The sequence below is a fragment of the Hydra viridissima genome, unplaced genomic scaffold (genome assembly GCF_058129835.1).
Source record: "Hydra viridissima isolate aposymbiotic clone 2 unplaced genomic scaffold, HvirCarnegie_v1 scaffold_5, whole genome shotgun sequence".
NCBI lineage: Eukaryota > Metazoa > Cnidaria > Hydrozoa > Anthoathecata > Hydridae > Hydra > Hydra viridissima.
In genome coordinates, this window is record NW_028324304.1 from 2,459,512 (window position 1) to 2,486,171 (window position 26,660).

General features: G+C 28.6%; 5 protein-coding genes and 2 pseudogenes across 8 annotated transcripts; all 7 read right to left on the reverse strand.

Moving 5' to 3' along the window:
* Positions 1–735: 735 nt before the first annotated feature.
* Positions 736–4,103, reverse strand: LOC145189064 (uncharacterized). Of its 2 annotated transcripts, none has more exons than XM_090086691.1 (6): positions 3,723–4,103; positions 3,538–3,646; positions 3,045–3,163; positions 1,190–1,355; positions 1,061–1,106; positions 736–942 (listed from the first exon to the last, which is right to left on the reverse strand). In XM_090086691.1, the coding sequence occupies exons 1-6, from the start codon at positions 3,949–3,951 to the stop codon at positions 865–867; spliced, it is 747 nt and encodes a 248-aa protein (XP_089942817.1). In that variant the 5' UTR covers positions 3,952–4,103; the 3' UTR covers positions 736–864. The 2 variants fall into 2 exon arrangements, with proteins under 2 accessions (XP_089942817.1, XP_079921755.2); XM_080065629.2 differs by having other exon boundaries at positions 1,190–1,335; positions 3,049–3,163; positions 3,723–4,094.
* A 247-nt stretch (positions 4,104–4,350) lies between these two features.
* On the reverse strand, positions 4,351–8,263 carry LOC149887956 (GPI inositol-deacylase-like). Its single transcript, XM_090086683.1, has 3 exons — positions 8,003–8,263; positions 7,175–7,379; positions 4,351–6,967 (listed from the first exon to the last, which is right to left on the reverse strand). Exons 1-3 carry the CDS (start codon positions 8,092–8,094, stop codon positions 4,796–4,798), a joined length of 2,469 nt encoding a protein of 822 aa, XP_089942809.1. The 5' UTR covers positions 8,095–8,263; the 3' UTR covers positions 4,351–4,795.
* A 53-nt stretch (positions 8,264–8,316) lies between these two features.
* Positions 8,317–24,144, reverse strand: LOC145189146 (uncharacterized). The gene is made up of 8 exons (XM_090086684.1): positions 24,011–24,144; positions 23,592–23,659; positions 23,406–23,461; positions 21,414–21,508; positions 21,108–21,181; positions 20,581–20,658; positions 8,710–9,351; positions 8,317–8,592 (listed from the first exon to the last, which is right to left on the reverse strand). Exons 1-8 carry the CDS (start codon positions 24,084–24,086, stop codon positions 8,371–8,373), a joined length of 1,311 nt encoding a protein of 436 aa, XP_089942810.1. The 5' UTR covers positions 24,087–24,144; the 3' UTR covers positions 8,317–8,370.
* On the reverse strand, positions 12,367–14,091 carry LOC149887957 (uncharacterized; annotated as a pseudogene). Its single transcript, XR_016452295.1, has 2 exons — positions 12,876–14,091; positions 12,367–12,791 (listed from the first exon to the last, which is right to left on the reverse strand). The product of XR_016452295.1 is annotated as an uncharacterized LOC149887957 (transcript).
* On the reverse strand, positions 14,192–15,087 carry LOC149887958 (uncharacterized; annotated as a pseudogene).
* On the reverse strand, positions 16,072–17,868 carry LOC149887959 (E3 SUMO-protein ligase ZBED1-like). Of its 2 annotated transcripts, none has more exons than XM_090086685.1 (2): positions 16,595–17,868; positions 16,072–16,389 (listed from the first exon to the last, which is right to left on the reverse strand). In XM_090086685.1, the coding sequence occupies exons 1-2, from the start codon at positions 17,552–17,554 to the stop codon at positions 16,087–16,089; spliced, it is 1,263 nt and encodes a 420-aa protein (XP_089942811.1). In that variant the 5' UTR covers positions 17,555–17,868; the 3' UTR covers positions 16,072–16,086. The 2 variants fall into 2 exon arrangements, with proteins under 2 accessions (XP_089942811.1, XP_089942812.1); XM_090086686.1 differs by having other exon boundaries at positions 16,209–16,349.
* A 1,463-nt stretch (positions 24,145–25,607) lies between the features above and the next one.
* Positions 25,608–26,633, reverse strand: LOC145188952 (SIN3-HDAC complex-associated factor-like). Its single transcript, XM_080065472.2, has one exon. The coding sequence runs from the start codon at positions 26,625–26,627 to the stop codon at positions 25,857–25,859; it is 771 nt and encodes a 256-aa protein (XP_079921598.2). The 5' UTR covers positions 26,628–26,633; the 3' UTR covers positions 25,608–25,856.
* Positions 26,634–26,660: the final 27 nt, after the last annotated feature.

A 26,660-nucleotide genomic window follows, 5' to 3' on the forward strand; every position in this document is an offset into this window, starting at 1 on the left:
TGATGCTTTTTGAACATTTAGATGTTTAATTTAAAAAAAAATTTTTAGAGAATACACTTTACACAGTCTTATAGAGCAAAAAACGCTCTATCCAACCATATATAGTATTAAACTATAAACTTATTTTAAGACATTGAAAATTTCATTAAAAAAAACTATTCGCAATCGTTCAAGTAGTTTTGTCCGCAGCTGTATATATATAAATCAATTCAGATTAGAAATGCTAACGATATGGAACTTTCTCGAGTCATCCAGAAATCTCTACCGGATGTTTTTCGGGTATTCCGGAAACCCTTCTCCGGATAATATATTATTCGGATCATCCGAAAACCCCTATCCGGACAGTATATTTGTTCGGAAAAGTTAAAGAGGAAGCTGAAACTTGCCATGTTTTTAAATATATTTATACCAAGTTTTATAAATGCATTCTGCATTGGCGTTTGGAAGTTTTTAGAATTTAATTCATTTTAATGATAAACTGTCTCTTACTTTCACTTTCAAGTCGTGAAACAATTTTACACAACATTTTTTGTTTGTATTTATGAAAGGTATAAACAATTTAAAAAAACCTCCTATACTTAAGTAGCACGGTTGAGGGGGAAATAGATTAGCAGTCCCTAAAGCTCAACTTCTCGAGAGCAGACCGATGCTAAATACTCATTTTTGTATACGATAATTTTTTGGTAGTGAATTATTTTTCTAGCGCGACATCAAGAGTTAATGCAAAACAAAAAGAATTGTAGTTGTATTTTACATATGGATCTGAATGATCTTACAACTATCCTTGATCCTGATTTCAACAGAACATTTCAAAAGTGGAGATTCTCGCAACATCTTAGAGGAAACTTAAAGAGTATTTTAGAGTTATTTAAACGATGACGTCATATTAATATTCCTTAAATATTTGTATTTGCTCCAAGCTGCTCGACAGCACGTTAAAACCTTAAAAAAAGAAAAAGAAAAAAAAAAAAAAAAAAAAAAAAAATTGAAAATATCTGAAAATGAAGAAAATTATCAAAAATAAAAAGCCCTTGTTTTTTAAAAACCCTTACATACTTACAAGATCTGCATCAGACAAACACGCTTTTGCTTCGTTATATACTGATCTATCGAGCCAAAAAAAAAAAAAGGTCACGAGAAACTGTAAAAGTAGAGATGCTTTTTTAAAAATTTAAGGAATGAATCGCACCTTATTATTTTCGCTGCATACTTTAACTTCCCACGTTGCAGCAAGCTATGTGCGTAAAATAGACGACATCTTTGAACCAAAATGGGATCATTCATTTTCTTCGCGACCACGTATTGCTGACGTGACACCAAGGCAGCTTTTAACGACTGTAAACAAAAATAAAGGCCTATGCTCTTTGTATGCTTGATTTATTTTAAGTACATCAAATCACTGGACAAGCAGGAGAAATAAAGTATGCGACAAAACTATTCATACTCCTCGTATAAAATTTTATTTTCTAAAGTATTTATTCTATAAAAAAAATAAGTATGTGTAAACATGATAATATAGAATAAGTGTTGATAATAATGATGTTAAGTTATTAAGTTTGATTATATTTAGTATGTAACATTAAAAGTGCAATTTTATATACGACATAAGAATTCGTACTTATTTATTTAGTGCTGTAAGTTTACTTTTTGATTGCTTTTGCTGTTAAGTCATTTGATTTTTTTGTATGCACCACTTCTTTCGTTTTATCTCGAAGATAAGAGTTTTCCAAAATGTTTAAGACCTACGGAATTACTATTGAGGTACGGCAAAGGATTGATGAAGATCATGAAAGAGGCTTCGGTTAAAGAAAAAATCGCTGCAAAAGTATATTAAAAGCAAGGCAACGGTACAATCAATAATACAAAACTATTTAAAAAAAACTGAAAGTATGCAAAATAAAACACTAAAAGTGAGCAAAATAAAAAACTAAGCATGAACGTTTCTGAACAAAATAATGTAGACTTCGCTCCGAAGATTTTTATGGGTCTCGTGTCACATAAATACCTTTCATTTCAAGAAAAATTAAAGTAAAAACGCTTTTGCAAAAAAGTCCTTTTCAAAGCCACAAGTTTATTGGAAATCAGTTTTATGGTCTGATGAAAGTAAATTCGAAATAAAGAATTCTAAAAAAAAGACCAAACGTATGGAAAAGAAAGGAAAAACTCCTGAACACAAAACTATAAAAGCAACCATCAAACACGGTGGTAGTAATGTACTTCTTTGGGATGTTTCAGTTTTAATGGAGTTAGTAAATTAGTTCAAATTGAAAAAAAAATACGAAAGAACCTTATCCCCTCGGTCAATATGTAAAGATTACTAGATCAATTTGCCTTCCAACAAGACAATGATCCGAAACATACCAGAAAGATTGCCAAAGTATATTTCGAAGAAAATGAAATAGAATTCTTGGATTGGCCTGTTCAAAGCCCAGATATCAATAGATGAAAATTTGTGGTGTAGTTTGGATAACAAAGTTTAATAGGGATGAGCACAGTGCCAACAAACAAAGTTTCTTTTTAGATTTGGAGGCCAACTTGGCATAACATTCCTATTTAGAAAACCTTATTGATGGAATTCTTCATCGGTTGCATACAGCAATCGATGCCCAAGGACTTCATACTAAATATATTAACTATAAAACAAAAAACTCGGATATAATAAAGGTTTGAAAGGTACTTTCGATGCTTCCTAACATCGTGATTTTTAAAAAAATTTTATTTTTCTTAAAAACAAGATTTAATTTTGTGAATATTATAGTTTATATTATTAATAGTTAAAATAATTTTTTTTTTAGCATTAAGATTATTTAAATCAATTTGATTGTTTTACTGCTAATACATACTTTATAAAAGGGTATGAGTAATTTTGTCTCAAACTGTGTGTAAACGTTTGTAATAGTAAAACATGATTTTAAGAAAAGATTTAGAATTAAAATCAAATAGATTTTAACGAATTGAAAAAAAAATTTCCCTAATTTTTTTTCATCTTTTAATTCCATAAAAAATGAATGAAAAAAAAATATTTAAAAAAAAAAAGGATCTACTTGCATGTTTTACTGAAAAATCACCGAGCGAGGAATGCGCGCCTCCCAAAGTTGATAGACACGCGCTAATGTACTCCAACTGAATTCTCGCAACTATTAGAGGATGAAACAAACCCCATCTGAAAATATATGTAAGATTAAATAGTAAAAATAGTAAGATTAAAAAGTGTAAAAAGATATAAAAAAAAGTGGATATACATAACTTCAATTCAGATGAAAGTAAAAACCATTCAACGCATAAAATGGATTCACCAGATCTCAAATCTCTTTACTGAAATATTTATTCTACTACGTTGTACAATAAGAAACATTTTTCGTGCAAAAGCCATTCTCCGTAAAATGGGGCGGATCCAGAGAAGGGACGAAAAGTTTTATTTCGTTATTGCAAATATTTTTTCTATTAATATAATCTGATTTTTGGGTCAAATTTGAGTCAACTTAAAAGAAGAAGAAAAAAGAAAACTATAAATTTAATTAAAAAACGAAAACCTACGAGATAATGACGCAACAGAACGGCAATAGATATGTATCGCGGGCCTCCAACCACAAGTTGATTTTTGGAGACGGCGATGTTGTCTTAGTGACCAAAAAACAATTACTATCTAAGAAAAAAAAAAATTATAAAACCAAAATCATTTTCTTATTAAAATGGTGAAATAGTTCAGCTAAATCATTAACCTTCACAACATGATGGCAACCAAGACGCTAGCTTGTTAAAAAATCTGCGATTGTTTAAAAGAATGTTTTCGAAGATCAAAATAGATCGATCGACGGCACGAAATCGAATCAATATTTCGTATATTTCACTAGAGTCACTTTGGGAAGGACGAACTTTCCATTGTTTTATGATATAGCGGTCACCATCAAAGTAAGTAGCATAAATTTTCACCTTCAACTTTATGTTCATGACATGCTCTTTACACGTGCAGATTTATGGAATACACCAGCATTAACAAAAAACTACTTTTTTAACATAAACTGACATCAAATTAATATATTTTGACATTTAATTTTATTTTGTAAAATTTAACAAATTCAATTTTTTAAATTTTGACAATAAACTTTGAGACGACATCAAATTGAAAAAAGGGGAGATTTTAAAAACATCAACAAAAATCAAACTTAAAAATAAAAAAAAACAAAAACAAAAACAAAAAAAAACACTTAAATAAAAATTTAAGTTCTGAACGCCAACCTAACACAAATTTAACTTCTGCACGCCAACCTAACACGAACATAACAGTGTACGCTGGTATTAAATTAGTTTTAAAAAGGTCATTTAACATCAAAAGCAATAGACGTTATGCAATAAATATAAGAAACAAGTCTTCAAGTTCAAACAACGATTTGAAACTACAACTCACAAGTTAAATTACAAACTCCTCTACATTAACTTCATTAACAAAAAAAAAAAAAAAATTCATTTAAAAAAAAATTCATTAAAAAAAAAAAACTCCAGTTAAAAAAAAAAGTATCAACATTTATAAAACTTTTAAAAATTCGTAAAATACATTTTAAAAAAAAACAACAAAAAAGAATAAATTGCGAAAATCAACGTAAAAAAAAATTAACTTAAGTCAACATAAGTGTAATAATTATCTTTTTTAAAGTACAGGTTGGGTACTTAAACAAATAACTATCCCGGTTATAATTACTTAATTATCTCGGTAATTATTTCTTAATTACCTCGATTATTATTACTTAATTATCTCAGTTATAATTACATGACTATCCCGGTTTTAATTACTTAATTAGCTAATTAAAGTAGGAAAATAAGCGCAAAATAAGCAAGTTAAATAAATGGTCGCTATGTACGTTTGGTTATACGGATGCAATGTTTCTGAGAGTACACCCAAACTAACTACGATCGCAAAGAATACATAACTTGGACTCTCTCTCATTTTGGAAAGCCGAAGATCAACGAGCAAATAAAGAGCGTAAGCAACTTGCAGATAATAAATGTTCGCTGACACAGCTTCTAACGAGTAAGTATTCTCAACCCAGTCTTTAAAAAAAACTATTGTAGGGACTGTCAAAAAAACAAGAATTGTAGGGAGGATCCCGGCAAAAATACTTGCTTGTAACCTCTGAATGTCACAATCCTCTATGACATATATTTTAAAAATGTGAATAAGCATATAAAATAAATAAGGAAACCCAAAGAACAATTTTTGGTAGGCGGTCAAAATACTCAAAGCTGTTACAGTCAAGAGCAATCCCAGCTTTGTAAACTTTTTTGATATTAGTTTTACGTGAAATAAAGCCACCAATGGTATGTAAAAAAGGCGAAGAACATTTAAAACTTTTTTTACAATACAGTACCAAACTTCTGAAATCAAAAAAGATAACCCAATCGAAAATGTTTCGATCCAAGTTATTCTAGCTAAACCATCCATGTCAATATCTTCAAGAAACATTCGCTTTGTTAAAGTGATAACAGTAAGCAAAACCACAATAGAAGCGGAATGACGCATGCTGAAACTCCTTAATAAGCAAAGTTCAGCAAAGGATTTCAAAATACTTACCAAGAGAGCAACATGTAGAATATTCGCGTATTTGAATCGAAAAATTTGACCTAACGTTGCAACAAAGTCAGGTTGAATCTGCATTTTAATCATCGACATGTTCTTGCTCCAAACTAATAAGCGAACATGCTTATCATCTTTCTGATTATAAGGTTTTGGTTTGAAAAGCTTAAGCGAAGCTGATGTGCTACCGTTCAAAAGAAAATATTCGACGTCCGGAGTAAACGGAGAAAAAAGACCGACAGAAGCTTGAGAAGAATGATTGTTGTTGACAAGCAATTCAACCCTAAAAGCTTGCCAAGTTTCAATGAAGCCTATTAAGTTTATTTCAACAAGAAATTCACGCTCCAAATAAATCTCTCTCTCTTCGCTCATTAAAAACGGGACATTAAATGATAGTATATTATTTTCATGTTGAGCTTGGATCCAAATTTCTTCGTCGCTTGAACTCAAAATAGTAATACTTGACATTACGGAAAGGTAGAAAAAAGGCTGTTTATTGGTAGGAACCGCGTAATAATATGGAAGAGCACAAGCTGAAGAATCGTTACACAATACAACCCAATTTCTCATTGAAGCTACTGACCATAAGTTTATCGCCCGACCAACTGACGAGAAAATACGGAAGCAACTTTTACTTGTGCGGAACACATCGATTGAGTTCTTCGCTTCTACGGAAACACAACTGTTTTCAGGAGAGTCGTGCTCAAAGCTCGTAATAGAGAAAATTGAATCAACAACTTTTAATCGACGTCGATGGTTTGTTGATATTTGCTTTGTTTTCTTTATGATCATGTGAAAAAAGCAGCGTGTAAGTGCGCGCACCAATTCATTACACCATACTATGCATTGGTGATCTGTTGAACGCCAAATATAAGGAATACTGGTCGTTAAAATGCTCCTCTGCTCTTTATTTGAAGTTTTTAAGTAACACAAATCGCTTCGAACTAAATAATCCCGAAACCCACCACCCATCGATAGGAACGTTGTGTTAGACAAGCTTCGATTGCTTTCTCTTTTCCAATAATCGTTCACTTTTTCATAAAATTCATAAATATTTTTATCAAGAATAAGAGGAGGTTCTTGTTGTGGCGTTGCTAAATTGACAATGGTGTTAATTAACGAAGCATCGAAAGAAGTCAACGCAAACAAACCACGTATAACTATGCCTCCCATTGAATGGCCCACAGCAATGATTGAAGTGGGCTTCAGAGAAACGGGTAAATGGGAGTAGCAATTGAAGATTTGTGATATCGCATGCTGAAGAAACTTTGTTTGCCGGTAAAGAAATGGACCATACAGAGCGGATAGTTCTTCTTTATAGTCTACTGTAAAATAATTAAAATGATGCGCAGCACTTTCAGATTTACGAAGAGATACAGAACCAAGGGAACGAACCTAAAATTTTTAAAGGAAAGAATATAAGTAAAAGCAGTAAATCCTTAAAATTGTTTAAAATTATTTCAACAACAAAGTAAGAAACATAATAATCTGTAACTCTTTAAATTTTTCCTACTTAATCTTGAAAGATCTTCCTAATACCAGTGAATGGAATTTATTAATATTTATGAATTTTTATAGTAAACTAATCTATTAAAGGTTAACCTGCTTATAGCTTCCTGCATTTCCATGCACAAACAAAACCGGGATGCCATCTAATTTGTAATTCCCTTGCATGTTTTTTAAATATGCTGCATATCGCCCTTCACCATATATAAACAGAGAATATTTGGAAAATTCATGCTGCACAGCAGCTGGCATTGTCAACTTCATGAATTCAGGACGTTCGTACATCCAGGTCATTCCGCATCTACAAGTTTCACAATGTCTGTTGCAGTCAACATTTATCAATTACAAAGATAAACGAATTAAGATAGATAGCTAAAGATGTGCAGATAAAGTGAAGTGTAATGTGTAAATGTAAATGTGCAAATTGTAAATGTAGAATTATTACTAAAGGTTACAGAAAGAAAATCATACTAGATTATGTGCCGCGTAATAAAAAAAAAGTTGAGATAAAGATAAAGAAGTGTTCTACGAAGTTATTATTAGTGCAATGATGATGTTAGAAGAGCCATAGTTGCAGTGTCACCTTTCAGCTTACTTCAGCTGTAAACACCTGCAATACTTTTTAAATGTCACAAAATAGAAAGAGAAATAATTTTTCCTTTAATTCATCAAAACTGGAACAAACAATACAGCACTACAGTAAAATACAGCAGACAAGCGGCAAATGTGCTTACTTGTGGTGCGGTTACTTTTCTTTCGCTGTTTGAATTAAGAAGTAATGGGTTGGCCTTAAAGAATCTAGCATTTTAAGAATAATCAACTTGTTTTTTTTTAAAGAGGTTCCAACTTCTTGAATGCACTGGATATTTCTTGACAAACGGATTTGATTTCAGTTTAGCAAATTAAGTAACAAATTTTACTTACCGGTTTTCTTCTACTTTGTAAAATATGTCATACACTACAACAGAGAATATTGCTACAACAATAACAAGCCCGATATGGTTGTGAAGAACCATTACATTTATAAATTAATGACTGGCTGTAAATAAAAAAAGCATAAAAATGTAAATGCAAAACAAACTATTAGTCACCATTAGAAGGAAATAATTTTTTAAAAGAATTTTAAATTAAAGTTACTATTTATACGCTAATTTATGTACTTTGAGATCGCTGAAATTATCATTACAATTATTATTTAAACAAATAGTTTTAAACTGAACAGAAATAACAACTGCAAATACAGACTTTTCTTGTCGTCAAAAAACTTCAATAACATAAATTTTTACAAGTGCTTAGCAAAGCTCAACAGGCGGAGGGCATTTGGGAATTTTGTTGGCGTCAAAGCAATTAGCCTTGAAGTTTTCAACATCCTCAGGAGTTACAGGCGGTATTGTAAAGATAATTTCTAAATGTTGCGGTTTATATACCCTAAGTTGTTCATAAATTGACGATGACTGTGTAATTTTGGCTTGCGCAGTATAGAATGGATTTGACGGTTGAGTGTTTGCTGTGACCTAAAATACAAACCGTAACATTATAGTTTTGAATTTCTCTTACCTAAAACATGAAATTAATAAATTCATTAAAAAATGTTTAAAACGATTTTTAAAAAGAAAATAAAAGCTTTAAACCTGAAAAAAGCTTGATGATGTCTGCTGCGTTCCACCACCACCTCCACCATCACCACCACCACCACTACCACTTGAAAACAAACCACTACTAGAAGAATTATTTAATAAAGTAGCTCCTCCAAACAAACCCAATGACAGTGATTTACCATCTACATTTAAATTACCACTACTAATGTTAAATAATCCCCCACTTGAAGAAGAAGAACTTGAAGAAAAAAATCCAGATGTAATTTGTGAATTTTTAGAAAATAAATTTGCATTATTATCTGATTTAAATGGGTTCTCAGCTGACAATGTTTGTGTTGAAAATAAATTGTTGTTAGTAGTTACAATAGCTTTCCCAAAAGGTTCAGTACTTTGATTTGTACCAAACAAACCACCAGAACTGTTGCTAGATGGCTGCACTGATTTACTAAAAAAGCCTGCAACAGCAATATTAGAAGACTGTGACCCGAAAATCCCATTTGATGAACTATTTGAACTAAACAAGCTCGATGAAGAGTTTCCAAAAAAAGAAGTCCCAGAGTTTTGTGACGAATTGCTGAATTGGCTAATACATAAGTTGCTTTTATTGCTGGAACCAAATAGATCCATTGATTGAAGAGTATTGCTTTGATGAGTATTGCTGTTGATCTCGTCAAGCTGAAAAAAAAATGCGCTTTACATAAAAACATTTCCAAGTACTAAACAATGTTCGTTATTTTTTATAAATTGGACAGCAAAATTGATGATGTAAGATTTGATGAAAACCACTAAAACTGCAGTTTTCAGGAATTATGCACAGTATATATATATATATATATATATATATATATATATATATATATATATATATATATATATATATATATATATATATATATATATATATATATATATATATATATATATATATATATATTTATATATATAGTATTGTAGAAATTATGTTAATATTTCCAGTAAGAGTGCTCAATACAGCGTAGAATAAGTAGAGCGAATATATTATTTTGTTATTATATAAACTAAATAATTAGCTTGGTTCATATTACATTACTTAAAGTTTCACACAATAGCGATCATCAGATATCATTAACATCTGATGATCGCTATTGCGTGAAACTTTAAGTAATGTAATATAAACCAAGCTAATTATTTAGTTTATATAATAACAAAATAATATATATATATATATATATATATATATATATATATATATATATATATATATATATATATATATATATACACATATATATATATACATATATGTATATATATATATAAAGCACATTTATTTAACTAACATATAAGATTCTATAAGTAAACTATTTGGTAAATCTGATTTCCTATTGCTTATTACCCCTGAGGATCTTGCTTGAGATTTTAGTTTTTTCTAATCATTTCTCTGCAAGTTAAATTTTTGATAATACCAATAAGTGGCTTTATTTAATGACTAGGCTAAGGAAGAAAAGTGATTCCCACCTTAGTGCACAAGTGGAAACAGAAAGAGCTAGCTCTTGCTGAGATACAAACCCTTTGAAATGTTCTCAGATTTGGGCTACATCTACAGGAAAAAAGCCTACTAGACAAGAGCTACAATACAAATTTTAGATTTGATCCAGAATCTGTATACTACCATTTTGAAAAAAAATGTCACAAAGATATTTTTTGATCAACATTAGTTGGTAGAAGCTTTTGGAAGCTTGATCAGAAGCTACAAGAAACAGCATCTCAGGTAGAAAATAATAAAATCACAAGCAATTTGGAATATTTGCTTCATACTTTGATGTAAAAATGTGAAATAATGTTGTTCTCTGGCGCTGATTACTTTTATGACTGTATACTAATTTATGAAAGTATTGATTTGACCTTTATTAATAAGCATTAAACTGATGCTTATAATGAATGTTCAGAAAGAAAGCATCTAACTACGATTAAGAAAAATGTCACAATTTTAACAAATGGAGGGTATAATTAATTTTGCCTCTAGTAAAGAAAGAAAAAAAAGGATGCTGATAACATCAATAAATTGAAAGCAAGGACATTTGTAACTAACTTAAGTAATAGATGTGAATTTTGCCAGTATCATTATGAGCCATACAGGTTTGTGTGAACAGGTTACCAACTTTGTGGAGTTTCTCAAAGTGCTTCTTGGGAACTGGTAATGAAAATATTATCTGATGGTGACTCAGTGTCTAGTGGAACAATCTTTGATAACGAACACACTTGGTGGCAGGAAAGTGTTGTGCACTTGGAGAAGGAGATGGATTTTCTATACTTTTTAATATCCAAGAGCTACCAATTAGACGTTTCATACTACCTCTTACCTGCAAGCATTAAATTAGATCAAGGTGGAGTGTAAAATGAATGATAAAGAATAAGTTCAAATGTTAAAATGGAAGTTTAGTCTCCTTTGAAAATCAGTACAAATAAAAGAAGTAAAAGTAACCCAGAACATTTTTTATGTTTTCTATTGCTTCGTTGATATGAGCACTATGTCTTCATCACTGTCATGTACTATGGGCAGGATAACAAGTTTTTTATGCTTGATGATGCTTGATGGAACCACTTAAAATCAATCATTCCTTCCCAAAGATTGAGGTGAACCTCTAATTGAATTGAACAATAATGCAGTGAATAATCCAATCATCAACACTTTGGCTGTGGAAAATAATTCTTAATGAGGAAAATCCCTAGTGACAAGTCAAAATTTTTTTGGCTATTACAATTAATTATAAATACAGTTGTAGAAAGTTAGACTAAACATGAGGAATAGATTTCTTTAAAAAAGGAGCAGGTAAAAACTTTCAAGTTTTTTGAAGTATAAAAGATTTTAAAGTTTAACTAAAAGAAAGCAATCAAAACTTTGACTTAAATTGCTTTCTGTTAATTAAACTTTAAAAATACTTTTCAGTTCTAGAGCAATATAATAGATATATATATATATATATATATATATATATATATATATATATATATATATATATATATATATATACATATATATATATATATATATATATATATATATATATATATATATATATATATATATATATACATTTCCCTATCTGTATATCTGTGTGTGTGTGTGTGTGTGTATATATATATATATATATATATATATATATATATATATATATATATATATATATATATATATATATACATTTCCCTATATGTATATCTGTGTGTGTGTGTATATATATATATATATATATATATATATATATATATATATATATATAAGGGTAGGTCGATTATAATTCCGCATATTGCATAATATTGCAGTAGTTTGAGACAGTTAATATATGGTTACTCTCAAAATTTGAGAGCTTTTGGATGAATAATCGCTTGCGGATTTAAATTCTAAGATTTGTAGGATTATGCGAAAAAACACCTTAAAAGGCGTCATATGCAAAAATTGATGTTTTAAATATGCTCATATTTAATCGTTTTTTAAAATTAACTGCATTTCTGAATGATTTAAGTTTATAATAATTTATAACACTTAAGCTAATTTTATAACAACTTGTTAACTATTTGAAGATTTAAAAAGTGAAACTTTTATTCTTATATTTACATAAGAATATCAAAACAAACATTATTTTTACAATTTAAAACATTTTCAACATGGTTATATATATTTACATAAGAATATCAAAACAAACATTATTTTTACAATTTAAAACATTTTCAACATGGTTATATATATTCAGGAAAACATTCTCAATTAAAAAATATCATCATGAGAATGGAAATAACGCCCTTTTGAAACATATGGTTTACGCATCTTCCTGCTAAGTAGTTTAGTTAAAATGCAGCTGTGTCGATTCTCGAATCAATAGACATATTGCGATGCTTCCGACACAAGTTTTACCGCTCGCTCAACACTCTGGGAGTGAGAAGGAAAGTCGGGGATTTCAGGTTTAACATTATTGTCAATCATATATTGGATTTGCTCAATTGAAAAATTTTGTGTTGTTGGGGGCTCCGTAAATTTAGTATTGATGATGTAAACCAACTCATACCAATGATTAGCATTAAAATTAATTTCCGGAATTTTCTTCAAATTTACTTCCAAACTTGTGTTGTTTACTCTATAAATATAAATCAAAGGCAATTACCACATTTTATGTGTCTTTTTTTTTTTAATTTATTTTAGTTAATTATAAAAAAAATACCTTTGCCTTAGAGCCAGTAAGATTTGAAAACCAAAGTTTCGTATATTGCTGTCATTATCTTTTAGCATGGCATAAAGAATATTTTCAGGTTTTAGACACAGTGCGTTGTTTTTAATGTTTTTTTTAAGAATATGTTTAACATCATCAAAGGGGAGATTATTTATTCTAGTAATAGTAGAAAAAAAAAGGCGTGGAGATTCGTGAAATTTTGAAGATTTTTTTATTTTGAACCACGCTGGAGCGTAAACCTGAACAATAAAATATACAAGTTTTTTTAAAGAAACGGTTGGTTGATTGTCTCTAGTATACAAACAAAGAAGGCGAATAGCTAGTGTTAACCACCTTGCATGGTTAAGCGGTCCAATTTTATAGGCAGCCCATTTATCAGAAACTTTACCAATACCTATTCCTTTGCAATATTCAAGTAAAAATCTTTGATCGCAACTAAGGCCTGTTAGTATTTCTTCTGGAATATATTTATCTACAATTTGGTTTTCAATACATTCAAACAAAACTTGATTTCTATCCTAAATATTTTCAGCACATCTTTTACCAAGTAGACCACTGAAGCTTCTCGGCCCGGTTGTGTCACCATCAAGTTTCACAAAAAGAGCTCGTAACAGAAGTTCATTTTGATGTAAGGCACATCCAATTAGATGTAGTTTTCTTTTTAAAAACTCTTCTAGTAACTAAGCCACTTATTGGTCCAGTATTGGTAGCAGTATTATCAAGAAGAACAGCTTGTATACTTTCCAAACTGTTATGTTCTTGTAAAACACTGAACATTTCGGTAGCAAGAACTAAGCCTGTAGCACCAGTGACAGTAATCGTCCTATGAGTCAAATAATTTCCACTCGATTCTCCATCTTCATAAGTGAATGTGAGGTGATGTTGAGGTTTGATGCATTTCTTTAGTACTTCTCCTTGAGGTGAGTTTATTACTTTACTTGTTTTAGTTATCTGATCGAGCTTGCTATCAACCCCAAGACAAATTAACTGTTTTTTTTGTTCTGAGTCCACATCTTCACTAACGATTTTTACTTTTGACTTGCCCCTATCTAATTTGCATTTATCAATCAGAATATCTTTTATATCAACATCATTTTTCAGGAGACATTTTATGTCATATAGTAAAGCATTTGCAAGGGCTGCACCTACGTTTGAAGAACACTCGTTTCTGACTAGTTCCATTGCAAATCTTGGAAGTTTAACCAAGTCGTATTTTCCAATAGGATCATTTATCGGTTTCCATTCACCTTCATCCTAAAAAAAGTTAATAAAATAAAATACTTTTTGTTTCATCTACTACAAATTTTTCATGTATTTATAAAATATTTACCTCCGTATTGGTTAAATCACTTGTTTCTTCAATTAAGTTTACGTGTCGTATGAGGGATTCATCTCCATCAACTAGCTTATGAGATATTTTTTTCGTTCTTTATCAAGTCTTTGAACCCTTTTGACAGAAAATCTATCAACGGAAGAAAGTTGATATGCACCTTTTGGACCAATTTTTTTCCTCTGATCACGAAGATAAGCTCGTCTTTAAGAGGTACTTTATTACTTTGAGAGCAAAGGCATACAATATGTTCTTCTATGCAATTTTCTTTATAACATGAAACTTTTCTGTCACTACAGGGAACACATCTAATGAACAGGAACATGCAGAAATATCAAAAAGTTTGTCTAAGTTTGCATCAAGATTTCTTTTAGCGCTTGCTTTTCCGTGCTTGCGATTAATATCCTTAACAAGTACGAGAAGATCTTTAACTTTCCTATTAATAGATTTGTCCGTTATAAGAGGTAAACTTGGGTTTACTGTAGCCCAAATTGATTTTATGTTATTGCTTATTTGCTGAGTAACTAATACAATATCTGCATTTGGATTTATATGAACAAGGTAGTAATAGTACTGAATAACCTGTCTAAAAGTGCTTGGATCTGTTATTGATAATTCACCACATGGGCCACCACAATATTTTTTTTCACTTTTCATCCGTGTAATTGTAGCCTTTACTTTTGGCATTTCTCGCTGACTAATTATAAATACAAACTGTATTAAAGTATAACACTTAGAGTCATGGGTAACAGGGTGACTTTTTAGTGGGGTAAAAGCACCAAAAAAACCTAAAATATCAAAACTTACTATTAAAAATTGGCTTTTCTTAAAGATAAAGAAATAAAACCATCTTGAAAAAATTTGGGGGCCCATGGCTCCCTCGTTTTCAAAATGAAGGGGCTATGAGCCCCAATCATTTTCATTCAGGAATTTAGTAAAACCATTAGTTCCTCCGACTAAATTAAGTAAATTCATTAGTTCCTTCGAAAAGTTGCAAAACAAAAATTATTTAGTATAATTAGGTAAAAACATTACTCTAAATATAATAATCATAAGTATTTACCTTTGGTATTAAAAGATTTCTTTAATTTGCGATTTTTTTTTTTTAACCTACTTTTAATGCTTGATAATTAAAACCAACTTTTAAATACAAACAAGTTATAATACTTTTAAATATAAAAACAAGAACTTTTAAATACAAAAAAGATTTGCAAAATTTAAATTTAAATGCGTGTAAAGGATTTAGCGAAAATTTATTGGCTTCTTAAAACAATTGCGCTTTTTAAGAAAACGCTAATTGGTTACTTTATAAATTCGAAACGAGATATTTTAAAACGAGATTATTATACTTAAAATAAAATATTTCAACATTGGAAATTAACAATTTAACTAAACTAGTCCAAAATTAAGACTTGAAATGTAAATCCGCAAGCCATTTTTAAACCAGGATACTTGAGATTTGGCAAAACCTCATTTCTAACCTAGACACAGTAACTGCAACATTACGCAACTTAAAATTCAAAAAAAAAAGCTAAAATCGACCTACCCTAATATATATATATATATATATATATATATATATATATATATATATATATATATATATATATATATTAGGGCTTGCATGCGATTAAAATTTTTAATCGCAATTAATCGCACGATTAAATTTTTTGATCATAATTAATCGCGCGATTAATCGAACATTATAATTTAAATAAATAAAGGAAACAAACAGGAAAAGTTTTTTAAATCATTTGATCTATTTGTATGCAAATGATAAAGCATCATAAAAAAGTTCTAATTATAGTTTATATTGTTTCTAATACAACCAATAAAAATAAAATATTTTAAAAACTTGAAACAAAAAATTTCTTAAAGCCAGTCTTTTAAACATAATAACATGTTCAATGAATCTGGCAGCAGAGATGATCTGTGCTTGTCTGCAATGAATCCAGCGGTTGAAAACAGTCTTTCGCATGGAACTGACAAATATTTCTTTGCGATTGTTGCTAATCGAGGATATGAACCTTGATGTAGCTTCCACCACTGAAGAGGATCTGAATCCATTTTGGCGCAGGGTTCTTTTCGATATCGACTCACTTCATCTTCACTTGGGGAATCAACTTCATCCAGATCTGGTAGATTGAATGCCATTTTAAAATTTTTTGCTGATGGCTGTTGCAAAATAATTATTCAAATATTACCATAAATAAAGCATATAGATATTATCTAACTATTTCAATTAATATTATAGTACTCATAGAGTTTTATCTATCATTAAAACGATTATTTTAATAAATGCAATTTTGAATCTATTATTATGTCATTAGAATAATTCAATAAAAAAACAATATCAAATTTATTACTACAAAATGCTCACCTCTTTTGGTTCTTGTTCTATTGATACTGGTCTGAGGTCTGGAACAGATTCAAGAAGCTTCGATAATCTCTGCCAGACATTTGATCTTTCATTTGAAGCTATAAACGATAAATTTTTAAATCTTGAATCAAATGCTGACAAGATTTGCAACCAACTATCATTCGAAAAATCATTAAATCTGCGCTCCATTTCATTTACAAATTTTTCTTTAAATAGCGCGATGTAACGAGGATCATCATCTTGAATAACCATTTCACGTGATAAGTGGCATATAATTGGTAAAACCACCGAACTAGATACGTATTTATTACCACCTAACAATTCTGAAGCCACTTTGCATGGTTGCAAAACATCAGCAATTTTCTCCATTTTTTCCCACTCTCTTTCTGTCAAAGTCTGTAAGTAATGGTTTTGCTCATCAAGTGTTACTGTGATGGCTTTTTTATGTTTCAACATACGTCTCAGCATATCATACATGCTATTCCACCTTGTAACAACATGCTGAATTAGATTTTCTTGTGGCAGGTCGAGGTCAATCTGATTTTCATGTAATTCCATATTATTTGCTGGACTATGTTTAAAATGTCCAACAATTCTGTGACATTTAGCTAGTGTTATGTCAAATGCAGTCTCTTCAATGGCAGATTTTATAATTAGCTGAACGGTATGTGCGAAACATGGAAGATGTTTGAAGGGAAAACTTGATACAGCCTTTACAATGTTTCTACCGTTATCAGTACCAATAGAAAATATTTTTTCAAATAATCCCCATTCATCTGCAATATTTCTGATGTGGGTTGAAACATTGTCACTGGTGTGTCGGTCCAATGTTTGATGAACACCTAAGGCAAATGAGTTCAACATCCAGTTGTTATCTATCAAATGACATGTTAAACCCAAGTAACTGACATTACCCATTGAAGACCAATGATCACAGGTAATTGCTATACTAGTAGCCATGTTTACGAGGTCTATTTTTTTTTCTTCTCATCTTCATAGAGTGTTTGCATTTTAATTTTAATTGTGTTTTGACAGGGAAGATTGTAACTGTAGTCGGACGTTGCTGTTCGAATGACATTCGTCAAACCTGGATCTGTAACAATGTTGAGTGGTCGACAGCTACTGGCAACCCAGCAAACAATGGCTTCCGTAATTTCCTTTGATTTATCTGCAGAAATTTGTTTATTTACGCCATTTTGTGATTTAATACTGTCCTCAATTGTAAGTTGTTTTGAGGAACTCACGATCTTGTTTTGATTTTTACTAGTAGTTGCGAAGAACACGTGTTTACTGTTCAAATGATACTGAAGCGTTGTAAGACTTCGGTGATATGCAAATTCTTTGGAACAATATTTACAGATAACCAATTTTTTTGATTCGTCTTTAAAAATAAAGGCTCCGTTGAGGATAGATTGATTGCCGTTTGAACCCATAATTTAAATTATTAACAAATAAAGTTCATCAGGATAAGATATTAAAATTTTGGAAATTTAATAAATTTATTAACAAAACAACAACGCGATCAAAACAATTTCGAAAACAAAAATTATAAGGTAAGAGAGACATAATTGAGACAAATAAAACAAAATGGCATCATCAATGAGTAAACATTGATTAGAAATAAGAAAGTGGTATAAAAATTTCTTTATTGCTCAAAAATTATTTTTTGATGCTAACCAAAATTAGCATCGCCAAAATAATTTATGATCTAATCTAATCGTCAGGGTTAGGGTTAGGGTTTTATGAAAATTTATGAGTTAAAAAATTTCATCTGCGTTAATTTTTTTAACTTGCATTAAATTATTAGCGCTTTAACGCGTTTTTAACGCGTTAACTTTGCAAGCCCTAATATATATATATATATATATATATATATATATATATATATATATATATATATATATATATATATATAGAGATATATCGATATAGATATATCGATATAGATATATAGATATATAGATATAGATATATAGATATATAGATATCGATATAGATATATATATATATTTATAAACATATATATATATATGTTTATAAATATATATATATATATATATATATATATATGTATATATATATATATATATATATATATATATGTATATATATATATATACATTTCCCTATCTGTATATCTGTGTGTGTGTGTGTGTGTGTGTATATATATATATATATATATATATATATATATATATGTATATATATATATGTATGTGTGTATGTGTGTATGTATGTATGTATGTATGTATGTATGTATGTATGTATGTATGTATGTATGTATGTATGTATGTATGTATGTATGTATGTATGTATGTATGTATGTATGTATGTATGTATGTATGTATGTATGCTTCAAGTTACATGACATTTAATAAACTTAACAAATGTAAGAATAATATTAGGAATTATAATGAAAATTTTTTATTATGAATTTTGATTTTAGACACTATTTACAGTCAACTTTACTTTCAAATGTGTCTCTAATCAGTTCTCTGATAAGTTTTTGTGCTAAATGTTTTATTTGAAAGCCAGAACTTGCAGCCAATTGCAAAAAATATTTTTCTTATCACTAATTGATGATTACTAATTTATCCAAAAATTAAAAATTAATGCAAAAATCTCATAGTTTTGTTGTGTAAAAGATAACATTTTGACATTTTCAGGGTCCAAGTTGTTTCTTTGGTCAGTGATTGAAATTAAAAAAATGAACAGATTATCTGAAGCAGCAGAATTCAGTGATTTTACATACACTTCACTTGCTGAATTTGCTGGGAGTAAGAATAGACCTTAGTGGCTATTCTATTAAAAGATGACATCCACATCATGTGTTAGAAGTAAACTGGGAAGACACTTCCCAATCTCTTTCTATTAGTGGTTTTTGACCTGGTTGTTATCAAGTTAATGTACAGTACTTTATTTTTCACAAAGAAACACCTTACAATATAAAGATGCACAACCGTACTGTCTATTATTGCCTTCTTATCTGAAGATGATAACTTATTTCTTGCCTCTCATAATCTTTGAAATAACTCCTTAAGTTAGATGATTAACTACAGCATAATAGAATTTGATTTTTTTCTTATTTTAATTTTTAAGAAAAATATTGTTATTTTTCTCATTTTTATCTTTAGTAAGTTGTTTTTTGATTCCAATGAGAAAGCTACTTACAACATAAAATTCAAAAATATTTTACGTCATGAATTCTCTCAACATCTTTTTATAATTAAAGTTACATATCTTCCTTGAAAAACCTTATAAGATAGTACATATACCATACAATATACAACAGAGACCAAATCTTTGAATCACAAAGTTAGTTTCAATGTAGTGCTAAGTCAAGCTGATGATATCAAATTGCCTTCTATCAATGACACTTGACTATGATTTTTAATGTTTTTAGATGACTTGTTGTTGACTGCATCTTTAAGCTGGTCATAAACAAGCTTGAATTTGTATTTTAAAAGGTTGTTCTATCTGGTTATAAACAGGCTTTTGCTGTTTTTATATTGAGCCTTTTTATTCTTATAAAAAGGCTTAATATAAAAATATATACTTTTTATTCTTATAAAAAGGCTCAATATAAAAATATATACTTTTAGAAAAATAGATACTTTTAGAAAAATATATACTTTTAGAAAAATAGATACTTTTAGAAAAATATATACTTTTGAGAGTTTCTTTAAATTCTTTCTCTTCTTCAGTTTTATTTGCTTTCATTTCCTTCATGCAGCAAATTTGCCATATGGCTATTTCATTACCTTAAAGTTATTCCAAAAAATCTTAGTAAACCTTGATATTCTTCAATACATTTTTGAAACTAATAAGTTTGCATTGATTCTTTAAGGTCATTCAGAGCCAGAATGCTTTTTCAGATTCAAAAAATATATGGCAGTTTTGAGTTTATCTTCATAAGATGCAGTTTTAAAAAACAATTTAAATCTTATATTAAAATAAAAGGAGAAAAAGAAGAGTAAAAAACTTACAAGCTGTTTATCATTTAATGACTTTAATTGATTTCGCCTCAGTAGAACTTGATTGTTAAGAGATTGGATACCTTGCAGCTAAAAAAAGAAATACAAAAAAAATTTTTTTTGAAACAAACTTTGTCATGAAATATTTTGAAGTAAATTAAAAAATTCGGAACTCAAAGTTTGAAAATTACATGCAGCTGTAAAAGCAAAAATAAAAGACTTTGATAAAAACAATAAAAAAGAAACGTTATATAAAACAATTTAAAAGCAAATTTCAAAAAAAGAAGATGATGATGATGATGAATTGTACAATTAGCAGATAATAATATTTTATGTAATTCTCAACTGTTTCCAGTATACACAAGATGGAAGAAGATTAATATTTAAAAAAATAATAATAAAAATCCCTTGATAAATTCAGAGTTGACTTTAAAAACAAAACTATTGATCATGTAGTTAATATTAAAAGTAAAATATTTAAATTATTAAAATAATAATTTGAGAGAAAACAAAGGACTACAACATTTAAAAGTTCATACATAAGGTTGAAGGCCAGAGTTTTTACATTCATAAGCTTCAAATCTGAGCTCCTCAGGCGAAATTTCAACAAAACCTAAAAATTCAATTGTGAGAAAAATAAATTAATGAAATCATTCCAATAATTATTCAGATAATGTCAAGTTTTCCGAAAAAAAAAAGATTTTAAAACTTTCATGCAGTATTTTTTTTTTTTTATAATAAAAACTATTTTTAAAAATAAATTATTTCATAATTCAATAGCAGTTCAATAATAAAATCAGTATATAACAAAAAAAAAAAATAAAAAAAGATTTTTTCTTGAACACCTGGTAAACAAGGTCTTTCTCTTTGGACAGCAAAGCATGAGAAAGGCCATACTTTATTCACATCCCAATCTTGAAGCTCTTTTCGCACCAGTTGTCTGTCAACACCAAATTACATTAATTATAAAAATGTCTGAAATACTGTTTTGGTTATCATCATTAAAAAATACACAAAGGAAAATAAGACTTTAAAATATTTTTAGCATTTTCATAATGTGAACAATCTTAGTAAATATTTTTTATAAATATTTTTAATAATATTATATATAAAATAAATATATGATTTATATGTATATATATTATTTGTCAGGATAATGCTCAAAAAATGTTTATTCAGTTTGTGATTCCTAGTTGCAGGTTTTGAAAATGCCATGTTTTTTTTCAACACCTATAAAGCTATGTGCCAAAATGAAAAAGTTATGTTAAAAGGTTACACAATAATAAGCTACACTAAATTTGTTGAAACTTATTTAGAAACTTTAGAAATTTATTTAGGAATTTATTTTGAAATACCACAAAATTTATTTACAGCATCTCAGCAGAAAACATTTTAAAGTTATCATCTTCCAATGGTCAAAATGCTAAAATAGCAAGACTTTTAACAATTCATATACAAATACAAATGAGTTATAATTTTAAAAGTTTTTTGGCACTATTTTAAGAATGCATTTTCTTTGCAAGATTTTTTGCTATTTACATAGAGGCTATTTAACAACACACCTGCTGAATCAACTAGCTCTGAAAATGGTTGGCGCTTAAGCGTCATGCCTATACGCAGCCTTTAGTCATGTTTAACCTTTTTGATGTGAGAGTAACCTAGATACTTGGATCAGTGGCAAGCAATCATGGAAAATCAACCCTCAAACATTCAAAAAAGACCTCATGACTTTGATGTTGCAAGATCTCTAATTGTTTCAAGATTTTCACATTTTTAGCTTGAAAAATATATTTTTTTTTTCCTGATTAGAAATGATTTCAAAAAAAAAACAAACAGTGCAATAGGTTCTTAGCTTAAATAATACAAGTGCTGTTTTAGTGCAGCTATTCCAGCCTGAGATATTATTTATAAATAAATTTGTCTCAAATTTCTTTAGTAAAGTCATTTATTGCAGCAATTTCTGGAAATCTTCACAACAACCATGAAGATATATACAAGAGAGATTCAAACAAGTTAAAGGACAACAATGTTTTCTCCTCTTCATCTGTTCTGCTGGTTGGTGCAAAATAGCAAATACTATGATTTAGGCCTATGACCAGTAGAATTCGAAAACATCAGACATTTATGTGGTAACAGTAGACAAATATAACAATTAAAACTCACTCCAATATCTTGGTTCTTTACTTCCCATTCCATTAATAAAATTTATTTCCCATTCCATAAGCAATCTTACCCATAGCTGCTACTGTCCCTTTTGATATTTATGGCTGAGAAATCACCTTTTTTATAAATTATATTGGGAATTTGTGTACAGCAAGAGAGAGATTTGAATTGAACTTTTGATCATTCTTCTGTACTATTTTTTTTCCTAATATGTAGCCCCATGAACAGTGCTTTCAAATTTCTTGGTTAACACTACTATAAGTTAAGGTGTTATTAACTGAGCTATCTTTGCATTTTCCAGTTTGTGCTCTTCTTTCTCAGATTGTGAATGCTGTTCAAAATATTTATTGCTCAACTCAATACTTTTAAACTCAAAATCATCTTCACTTGCATCTTCAACTTTATCTTCGAATTCTGTTTCATCACTTTCACCTGGTTTTTTTTTTTTTTGCTGTAGTTTTCTTTTCTTTAGCCTTAGGTCAGCAGTTTTCTTTATATATATATATATATATATATATATATATATATATATATATATATATATATATATATATATATATATATATATATATATATATATATATATATATATATATATATATATATATATATATATATATATATATATATATATATATATATATATATAATATTTGAATAAATTTTTTACTTACATTAAAGATTCTTCATTGATAGATGGCTTGGATTGCAATGTTGAATCTTTAGCATTCTGAATGCATAGTAAAAAAAATTTTCACTTTCTGTAATATCTATAAAGTCATAAAAACTTTTAAGAAATAAAAAAAAATGCATTAAAAAACCCTTTTCAAAGCCAATTTTTTTTAAACCTTTTAACTAACTTTATTGAAATGAAATCGATCATTCTGCTGTGTGCCAAATGTTAAGCGTGCACCAAATCCAATGGTTGCTACATACAGATAATATAGACAATAAGTACAATGAATAAAATATAAGCAAATATCAGTAAAACAATATGACTAAAATTAATATTTTTTTTGAGGACATTTTTTTGTACTAAAATAATTAGAATAATTCCAGAAAAAAAATGTTTACTGTTTGTATTTACAAATACAAGATAAGATTTTATTGTAGCTATAGAAATAAGACCCAAACCAAGAATGCTTAGTAACTATGAAGATGTTTATCCAACTGATAATAAAGAAAACAATAAGTTTTTTTGATAGTTGCTCATAAAACCAAAATCCCATCCTCATGGCAAATTATAAATAAAAATATGTTAAAGCAAAAAACTAGATGCCTTGCTGCGTGTGCTCATTTCGACATCTATTGCCAAACTTGCAGGTCCCTTTGAGGAAAAAGCTGCAAATAACCATATTTTAAAATACTTGTTCTACATCTTTAAAAAGAAATTATAAAAAAAACAACCTTTTTTTAACAAGCTAAAGAATATTTTAATTTGTTTTCTTGAGCTGAGAATAAAATTATTTTATGAAAAAATCAGGCAACATTAACTTAAGCTGAAATTTATAAATACTTTTTAAAAAATTAACAGCAAATAGAATTATTTTTTTGAAAATCTAAGAAACTCTTGGAAATCAAGGAAATTTTATAGTAATATTTAAAATTTTTCATAGAAAATGAATTCAAGGAGCTATATGAACCTTTTAAACATATACATGATGTATGCACATGCTAAGATTTTAATAAAGCTCCTTGAATGTATACACTTAAACCGCTAATACAGTTCCACTTCATTTTCACCAAAAACTAATGAAAAAAAAATTCATCTTGATGCTGAAACTTTAAACACAAACAATTTTTCTAATATAAATTGTTATAACATAAAATAGTATAAAAATATTACATAAAAAAGCCAACCAAACTTTTATTCAGTAAATACACAAAAGTATTTACAAAAGAGAAAAATAAAAAAAAGAAGAACTAACAAAAAAAATCTCATTTGCAATTCTCAAAAAATGAATTAGTGAAGCATTTGTATCAGGTAACAGAGACTTAGAACCAAAAAACTAAAAATTATTTAAAAAAAGATCCACCCTGATGCATAAAAACAAAGATCCATAATTATTTAAACTAAAAAAGTATAATTTGAAAAACATTAAGTATATACATAATATCTATATGTAACTAACTCATATAGTTTATAAGCATATACGATATATGATATAAATGTGTACTAATACTTGGCCAATTATAAAGAAAGAAAAACAGAAAAGGGGAAAATTATTTCAGTAATTTTGAGAATTTGTGCTAATTAAAATAAAAATTTCTTTAAAACTGAGGACTTAAAAACAAAAAAACAAAAAAATAGAGAAATTGAAAATAACATCAAATTAAATGCACCCTGGTTATCAAACTTATATGAACCTTTATGGCTTGTATAATTAAAACTGACTTGCACAATTAAAAGAATTTCTGTAAAACATTTTTTTCTAAAGAAGGTTTTTTAAGATATATTTAATCTTTTCTCTACTTCAACTGAAAACCCTGGTTAAAAAAAAAAAAAAGAAAGAAAGAAAAAAAGAAAGAAATAACAATAAATCAAATTTCAAATAAAATCACAAATTTTACAACTTAAAAAAAAGTATAATCTTTGAGAAAAAAATCAAATAAAAAACGAGAAAGAAAAATATATATTTGTGTGTATATTTATCAACAGGCATATGTATATATACACGCTTCATACTTTATATCTATTGCAAACATATAAAATATGTAGTATATATATATATGTATTCAGATACAGCAAAATCAAGACTGCTCATCTAAAACTTATAATACAGTTTAGAGGAACCTTCAAAAGTTATAAATATGACCACATTTGATTAAATTTCACTTTAAAGAAATTTTACTTAAAAGAAAACAAAGTCCTTCTTAAATTAAAACAAAATTGCCTGAATTGCTTGGTAGATATGCATTTATGTATATGCTATTGCATACATATATATACATTATATTATTATATGTAAGTATACATTATAAAAACATGAAAATAATATGCATAATGATGAAACAAACAGCAGTTAGCAATTTTTTGAACAAACAATCATTTAAGGCTTAAAAAAAAGCATGTTATCATAGTTCTTATGTTGAATGAGTTTTAATGCATTTAACTAGCAGTATAGCTAGGACGATGAAGCAAGAAGAGATGCTAACTTTTCATCAAAAATACTGATTTCTTTAGATTCTTTTGGAGGGGAAGGTGTGGAACAGCTGCGATTGCAAAAACCGCAACTTGGATTCAACCATTTTGGATCAACTAAAACTTCACCAGAAGGACCTCTAAAAATAACACCACAACATATTTGTTCTTGACGCCATTTTGACAAGTCTATATAAGGAAGTTTAAAATCATTAGCCTGGGGAGATGTAAGAGCTGGATAAAGGAAAGATGTTTGACTAGATGCATCTTTTACTTGTTTCAATACGAATTCTTCAGAAAATATGGATTCAGGGCTTGATGTATCAAAGTAGGTATCATCTAAATCACCATCTAATTCACTTTCAGATGATAACTCATCTATATCATCTTTAGGTGCAACTTTATTTTCCTTTGTTTCTGTGTCCAACTCAATTGATGAAGATGTACGGGTCTTCCGACTTGATGGTCTTCTTTGCTGAACTGTTTTAACAATGTGAGATAAGTTTGGGCGTGATTGTTTGGGTGTTCTTCGCCATTTAAGTATATGTTTTACACAAGAAGAACATATTTCATTGGTTCTATTTTCAGTTAGATTAAATACTTTAAGAATATATTTTGTCCATTTATTAGAATTTTGAAATGCATGATGCCCAGATTTTACAAAACAAACTGTACAACCATTTATAGATCGGAAAAGTTTTTTGCGTTCAGTTTGCATGACTCTAGAGAAAACAAAAAAATTAAATATCGCCATAACATCAAAAATAATCTAAAGAATTATCTAAAG